Consider the following 8,636-nt stretch of genomic DNA (forward strand, 5'->3'; position numbering starts at 1 on the left):
GTGAGAAACTTAGTAGGCTAATGCGGTTACTGTGTTTTCTTTGCTCTGTGATTGATGTAGACATTTTTTACTAGACGTCTCTGCCAGTCAGACGTCCTTGAAGTGACCCGCGTGTCTAGTGATCGCGGTAGCCTCTCCTATCTCTCTCGGTCCCTATCTTGTGGTTTGGACATTTGAGAGTGCAGGGGAGCCATTTAGTGGGTCTCCTCGTCATGGGGATCTCGTAAGGAGATTCAGTCCCCGGTCCAAAAAAGGAACTTATTGTTCCCTTAAATCATATTTCGTTTTCATAAATAATTATTAAATCAGTAACAAAAGAGAGCACATAGCAATAATGTCTTCACTCTTATATCTCAATTAACAATTGCATTCGAGCCATTGACTTTTTTTTTATTGCTTTGGTGGGGGACGAGCTCATAGCCTACCTGGTGTTAAGTAGTTACTGGAGCCTATAGACATCTACAACGTAAATGCGCCACCCACCTTGAGATATAAGTTCTAAGGTCTCATTGTAGTTACAACGGCTGCCCTATCCTTCAAACCGAAACGCATCACTGCTTTTATGGCAGAAATAGGCAGGGTGGTGGTAACTACCCGCGCGGACTCACAAGAGGTCCTACCACCGGTAAACTCCAGTAATTTAACCACAAAGCCCGCGGCGCACGATGGCGAAACTACACGGTCGCGCAAAAGCGTCGACGTTGTTAATTTAGAAAAAGAAAAAAACAAAAATATTTCGCGATCACAAATAAATTCGGATGCTTACATTTAACTATAAATAACGCAACACTCGTCCAATCAAGGTCGTTTGTCATATTACTGTGATGAAAATTAAATTCATAATATGATCACATAATCTTCGTTGCATTATTCGAGCTCTGAATTTAGATCGATAGCTCGGTTCGAAAGAGTAAGCAGTGCGTGATTCAATGGCAGTAAGATATTTTAGCTATTAAGTTTTATTTAAACTAGAGAAGTCCCGCAGTAGTCGAAATTCGACTATAATTAATTGGAATTGTAAGTTTGTACGCTATTATGATTGTATTTTATACTTCTATAATCATAAATTTCGCCACGACTACACTATAAAAAATATTAACAAAGACAAACAATATTTAATCTCAATTTGACAACAGACGTCAAGAACAAACGTTTGACAATAAATAGTATTGCGTGTGTGCGTCAAATACATGGTATGTAGTGTGTGTAACGTTTTCTTTAATGATTTAATGCATCCATTGTGCATTATTTAAAAAAAATATTAGCATTGTGCACTTCTTCTCTATATCTATACTAATATTATAAAGAGGAAAGATTTGTTTGTTTGTTTGTTTCGAATAGGCTCCGAAACTACTGGACCGATTTGAAAAATTCTTTTTCTATTAGAAGCCGACATTGTCCCTGATGAACATAGGCTACTTTTTTTTAATTTTTTTTTTTTTTTTGTTTCATGTGTGTTTTAATATTTCCGAAGCGAAGCGAAGGCGGGTCGCTAGTTCTCTATAAGTGTGGAATATTTCATACTCCTCCGTCCGCGCAATTTTCGTAAAAAGGGATACAAAGTTTTTGCTTCACGTATTAATATATAGATATGTTTGCCTGCAATTTCGTTTAAAAAAGGCGCGAATGATGTAATGAATGATTAGCCCACTGAGTTTCTCGCCGGATCTTCTCAGTGGGTCGCGATTCCGATGGTAGATTCTGCGAAGCACTACTCTTGCTAGAGCTAATGTTAGCCAATTCTTTCAGGCTGAGCCCGTGAGCTTACCTACGCTGGCAAACCCATTTAAGGCTAACAGCCTAGGCAGCAAAAAAAATCGTTAGACTGAAGATAGGAGGGAGGGCCGATATTTTGCGCCGGCCCTAAATACTGTGGGATAAGGACAAGATGAAGTTACTTTCAATTTCTCAAGAAACAAGTCGATGAATTATTCACTAGTTAATTAATACAGTTTTCAATAGTTATGATACTTTTCTGTTCTACAAAGAAAATAAATAACAAAAATATTTAATAGCTGTAACTATTTGTCATAAGAAAGAAAGGCGTTTGTTTCACACTGTATTATCATATTAGATACATCCATAATTCTATATCTGAGATTAATGAAATGATTACTTAAAAGAACACACGGGTAAATGTATAATCAGTAATTTATGGTCTTAAAATTATCTCATGAGAACATTAAAATGTTTTTAGATTGATATACTCTGGTAGCGAAGTTCCGGGTGATTGAATTATTATAAGTGAAGACTGTTGGCAGGTCATGTTTCGCTGTGTGTGGCTATATAGTCATTTGTTAAAACCACACTGGCGCCATCTGGCGCCCGTGTGGTTTTAACTGTTTATAGTGTAGTTTGTACTGTAGATACAGTACATTGATAGTACTATGACAGGAACTTCCCTTAGCTCCGAACAATTGTATACGGGTTACCGTACTCGTCAAACTCGGCAAAGAGTTCGACGTGCAACCTAACCCGCCTAACATCAGCCCGCTGAGTTTCTCGCCGGATCTTCTTGCGATTCCGATCCGCTAGTAGATTCATTGGCAAAACAGCTGCCCTTGAGTTGTTAGGTCTTCTTTGGAGGCGCTCAGAAAGCTGTTAGCAAATCCCACTTCTCCTGGCTGAGCCTTTGCTCGCCCAGCTGTCCTCGTGAAACTGGAAAGGCCTCCCAGGGCCACTAGTAATCCCTCAATAAAAAAAAAATACAATTCTATCAAGTTACGTTGCAAACGGATAAATGTTTTATCTTAATACTTGTAAAGAAAAACCTTTATCATTTAAAAGCTTTAGTTTTAAAAAAGATTTTTCTTAGACGGAATCACTCACCTGTCTGTCATTGAGTGAAGAAAGAGTAGTTATTAATTTAAAAAGAGGCTTTAAATGTTGTTTTCTTATTATAAATTTTTTTTATTGCTTAGATGGATAGACGAGCTCACAGCCCACCTGATGTTAAGTGGTTACTGGAGCCCATAGACATCTACAACTTAAACGCGCCACCCACCTTGAGATATAAGTTCTGAGGTCTCAGTACAGTTACAACGGCTGCCTCACCCTTCAAACCGAAACGCATTACTGCTTCACGGCAGAAATAGGCGAAGCGATGGTACCTACCCGCCCGGACTCACAAGAGGTCCTACCACCAGTAAAAAATGTTTGCGCTGAATTGTTTAAGCATCATAACGGATAATATCTCAAGGGATATTCCTACGTCCTGGAGCTTCGGAAACCGCTCATCAACGTTCTGGTCGCGGTCTCATCTGATCTGTCTCAATAAAAAAACAGTTCCATTGAAAATACGCGAAGGTCAAACTGGTGATAACGTCTTCTAAATTTAGTAACAAACCACGCAACCATATTGAATACGAAAACACGCACGAATATTTACAATTTAAATTTGTTTTTATCTTGTTTTGTGGCGGAGCGGTTTCGTGTATCGCATTCGACATATAGAAACTGAGAAACTGGAAGTAGTATGTATATGTACTCTTACATACATACATACATATTACATATAACGTGCTCACTGGTCGCCTGGCGTTTAGAAATGAGGTTTATATCTCAAGTGTATACGACTGTACCTTCAAACCAAAATGCATGTCTTCGCCGCAGAAATATGCAGACTGGTAGAATCTTCGTGCGAGGTCATAAGACGCCCTACCACTAGGCATTCGTGAACATGATTTAAGCACGTAATTTTCTAGAATAATTAGTACCTATCTGCGGGATTGGGACGCCGGCATCGCTATGTACTCTTTACGGCTTTAGGTTACGGTTACATATTATTTACGTTGGAGAATTCATTTTAACAATGTCTAGCCGAAGGAGAGATAGAGTTTTTTTAGATAGAGGTCTTTAGCAGATCCTGCAGACCGAATGGTAAACAGTCGACGTCGCTCAAACCACGTCATTTCGGATCCTCCCGATCCACTAACGGTGCTTTTAGGTACCACAAGCAACGGTCATCGTTCTCGTTAAACGCTTGCGACGAAGGGCTCGGCGAGTAAATTAACCCACAGACACAGCCCACTGAGTTTCTCGCCGGATCTTCTCAGTGGATCGCGTTTCGCGTTTAGATTCTGTGACGCACTGCTCTTGCTAGGGCCAGTGTTAGCAACACCTCCGGTTTGAGCCCCGTGAGCTCACCTACACGATAGCGTAAAGCTTAAATTGCCTCTCAAGGCTGTCAGCATAGGTAGGAAAAAATAAATAAAAAGCCACATAACTGTGGTACCTACCACCCACCATGCCGCCACCCACCATGAGATATGAGCTCTAAGGTCTCAGTATAGATACAACAACTGCCGCATCCTTCAAACCGAAACGCATTACTGCTTCACGGCAGAAATAGGCAGAGCGGTGGTCCCTACCCGTCAATGGCGGATCCGGGGGGGGGGATCATGGGGGTCATGACCACCCCCTGAGCTGGTTCCAGGACTTAGGTGGACCACTAATTGAATATAATAATTTTATTTATATATTTTGTCACCATACAGATTTTATGTAACTACATACCTTCAATATTTAATTCATTTAATATAATATATAAACTTTGTATAATGGCAAACGTTTGGGAACGAACGCATCTAAATTTGACTATGTAACCCCCTCCTGGCGCCAAAGCTGGATCCGCCCTTGCTACCCGTGCGGACTTACAAGAGGTCCTACTTCGAGTAATTTTTTTTATATAGATTAGAGTAGAGTCGCGATTTGATTAAAACCCCTCTAATCTTTATTGAATATCAGATGACGATGATGGAAATTAAAGATACATACAGCAATTTAACCACACTTTTTTACTGCCAATGCCAACCAACATAGGACGAGCCTCAACTAAAGTACGAATTTTACTCTTAATTCTTAAATTGACGGGGACCAAAACAAGCTGATTCTCACTGGTGGTAGGACCTCTTGGGAGTCCGCACGGATAGGTAACACCACCCCGCCTATTTCCGCCGTGAAGCAGTAATGCGTTTCGGTTCGAAGGGTGGGGTAGCCGTTGTAACTATACTGAGACCTTAGAACTTATATCACAAGATGGGTGGCGCGCTTACGTTGTAGATGTCTATGGGCTCCAGTGACCACTTAACATCAGGTGGGCTGTGAGCTCGTCCACCCAGCTAAGTAATAAAAAAAAAACAAATACTGCCTAAATTTTCGTAATAAAAAAATATATAAAATATACGAAAACAAAGCCTAAATCGGTATCTTTCAAGATAGTTTGAGGTATTGTATAACGGGCCTTTAGATTGCCTTTAAATCAATAGAGACGCAAGTAGGTCGGTCAACGCGGCGTCTTTCAAAACATTGATAAGTGGTACGGTTATTTGAACGTAATTATATTCGTTACTATTCTATTGTTTATGGTACAATAAACCAGTAATGTTTGTTTATATGTGGCATTATATTGTTGATTGTAATTTAGATGGATATTAGCAGTCATAGGAAAATTTTTGTTTACTTTATACGCTGGTGTGAGAAAAAGAGATAAGGTATAGATAAACACGTAATTTATGTTCGTTGCCGGGCATTTTGATGCACGCTAAACTCGTCGAATCAAGGGAACTATTGAACACGCGACATCGCTTCCTCCTGTCGAGTTCTTCCATATCTAGTCTTCGTAAAAAAAACCCGTAAATAAATCGAAAAAATAAAAACCGCGAATCACGCAACGTGAAAGCCACGTTTATAAGTAATCGTGAATTGAGCATTTGCCAAATTTTATGCGCATCTTCATTCGAGCGGGGATACGGTATGAGGGGATCGATCGGGCCCGCACGCCGCTTCGATAAGTAACTTTTTAAGCTCACTACAGTTTGGAAGAGGCCGGTCGGTGCATTGTTTGCAAGCGGTCGGACCGTAACGCGCTCATGACCGATAACCTCGCGTTGGATCAATACCAGCCAGCTCACATTAAGCTGGCAGGTGTCCCTCGGGACGCCCGCACGGACCTACCTATCAGGGCGAAGAGCGTCTGCTTGGCGGAGCGACTCCGCTCCAAATATGCAAGGGCCGTTCGCAGCGCCGATCCAAAACGCTTGCGATATCCCGATAAAACGTTTGTTCATCGCCAACCTTCCGCCGCCGATATTAAGCGTAGACAGTGTGCGAATAATAACGTTGTGATCAAACCGCAAAATAGGAAAATAGCGCAGAAACTACCGTGCGCTGTCTCCGTCCAAACTCTGTCTATAGCAATGAAGTATGCTGATAATCCCAAATCTAGGCATTCAACCTCCAAACTAAACCAGAACTTAGGTAACAATAAGCAGGTCGATATTAACAAGACTAAGCCAAATAATCCTCCTAAACAGGTCGCCGACAACAAGAGGCTGTGTCAGACTGTCGGCAGCGGAAAAGAGACGGAGAACAAACTATTATTACAGATCAGGGAAGCCGAACAAGTGTCTGACTTTGAAAGGATTCTTAATACTAATGCAATACTCTGCGAACGCGCGAAGAAACACGTGTGGCGCGCCTGCGGTCCCGCCCTTAAGCCGTCAGCATCCGTCTTGCCGCGACCGCGCTCGTCCTACTCTCTCTACACCGTGAGCCAAGCGTACCACTATCTTTTCAGACAGCACGAAAAATCTCTTCAGCCCCTCATCGATGAGTACCGCCAGACCACGGACGAGCAACGATCCGCCTGCCCGCCGTCGAGCCTGCTAGGCAACAACTGGTTTGATAATTTGCAAGACTTATCCGAATTTTACGAAGACGACCAAGCGTTGCGTAAAGAAGTAGAAACAATAACGGATCGCATAATAGCCGCTGAAGTTAAGGCTTCGGAGGTAAAACAACGATCTGACAAGAGGAGCAAGAACTTCAGAGTTAATTTGGCGGGACTGATCGGTCTGCACGTCAACGGCGAAGGCTGCTCCCCGAATCACGACGAATCTGGAACGTCCCCGGAAGTCGACAGGGACGCAAAGAACGAGGAGGAATGGCCCGCACCGATTATGAGCACGAACTCTAATGAAGAACGAATTTCACAGAACGCTATAAACGTGGAGTACTTGGCACGGAGTTTAGATTTGGTTAAAATCGAGAGTGATGGTAAAATACCGACAATAACGTTCAGTGATTGTTGCGACGGATGCGCTAAAAACGTTCTGCCCGACAATACGAGCCTCGCCGCGCATCTGGCCGTGCCCCCTGTTGACATCGTTAACGAGGCCCGCCCGCCGACGATGTGACCTCGTCTCTCGCCCATCTGCGCATTATCATTTCATTATTGAACACAAACAAAATGATCGCAATAGAAGCTGAACAGCAGGCGTTGCCCAAGGACGACATGATCCAGAAGGCGGAGCCGACAACGTCACAAAGAACGCTGACTCGATCGAGCGCCATCAGCCAAAAGTCAGTGGACGTTATCGTTCACCCAGAGAGCTCGAACAATCCTCTTTACAGATCGAAGCTCGCGCCGGTCAGGTCGTCGTCAGAAACCCAACCGGGCAAGAAGACGATTACTTTGAGGAAAACAAAAAATTCGTCAATAGAATCAACGATGAGCCTTCCAAACCAGAAGTCTTTGGAGAAGAAGCACGGCGGGCTGCGGCACCAGAAGGCGGTGGGGGCGCAGTCGGACATCACGCTCACCACGCAGACATCCATCACGGACGACCGGAAGGCGTTGAGGGAAGCATTGTATCAGGGTATATTTCATAGGCACAGGAGGACGATTTTCGCGGTCGGCTCCTTCCTCAGGATGCTAAGGAGCAAAACTTCGAACTACGACTCAATAAGGTCGGATTCTGACGAGATATAGCACCAGGATATTAGTGCATTAAACGATGGTGCCATAGACTGATTGTGCTTATAATATTAGTTAGTTATTTAATACGATGTTAACTAGATTATTAAGGGTATTATGTTCAACTTTTATATTAAAATGTTCCTAATTAGTTGTGACTGATTTAATTTGACCCCGCTCCACAAGGTTGCTGTTGGAATTTATGGTGTTAAGTTACGTTGGATTCGTTTAATTAATTAGTCGGCGAAGTTGTCCAATAGTATCGGATTTCTTTTCATGTTTCATTACATACTCGATTGGGAATTAATTGCCAGGGATTGTTTTTATACGTTCGATAGCAATCGCAATAATTTAATTTATCATTAATGCGGCTAAAAAGATCTTTGTGTGAAGAATTTAGATTTTTCAAGATTCAGAAAGTACCTAATGTTAAAAGACATACCTGAAGAGGACTTATTTTAATTATGTTTTTTTTTAATGTTTAAAGCACAGATTAGTTTGAATAATATTCATTGTTTGACATTTATTGACGTTTCACCTAAATTCATAATTGTTGTTCTAAAAGATTTAAATTTTGTAGATATCAACCTTTTTACCGTTTAAATAATATGTGAAATGATTTTCGTTAATAAACAAAATGGTTCTGTGGTGCAGCCCTGATCGAAATCAGCATATCGCGTGACACGCAACAAGGCCGCCCCTAATAACCTTGAACGAAGAAGCAAACAGGACTAAGTACTTTTTATTACTTGACAATTGTATCGAATCTGTGCTCCACTAATAATTTTGAGGGGCCTTTTGGCGGGAACGCGAAGAGTGAAGTTGTGTGATTTGTTTTATTTTGTCTATTTAGTGTTTCTTCAGGTTTAAATGTGTAACA

The 8,636-nt window shown here is 41.8% G+C and overlaps 1 protein-coding gene across 1 annotated transcript; it reads left to right on the plus strand.

Moving 5' to 3' along the window:
* The first annotated feature begins 7,249 nt into the window (after positions 1–7,249).
* Positions 7,250–7,907, plus strand: LOC101736449 (uncharacterized). Its single transcript, XM_004928913.4, has one exon. The coding sequence runs from the start codon at positions 7,250–7,252 to the stop codon at positions 7,769–7,771; it is 522 nt and encodes a 173-aa protein (XP_004928970.1). The 3' UTR covers positions 7,772–7,907.
* Positions 7,908–8,636: the final 729 nt, after the last annotated feature.

Source organism: Bombyx mori, chromosome 16 (genome assembly GCF_030269925.1).
Source record: "Bombyx mori chromosome 16, ASM3026992v2".
Taxonomy (NCBI): Eukaryota; Metazoa; Arthropoda; class Insecta; order Lepidoptera; family Bombycidae; genus Bombyx; species Bombyx mori.

Coding starts and splice junctions, on each gene's coding strand:
- LOC101736449 (XM_004928913.4), top strand. CDS start 7,250: ATGATCGCAATAGAAGCTGAACAGCAGGCGTTGCCCAAGGACGACATG.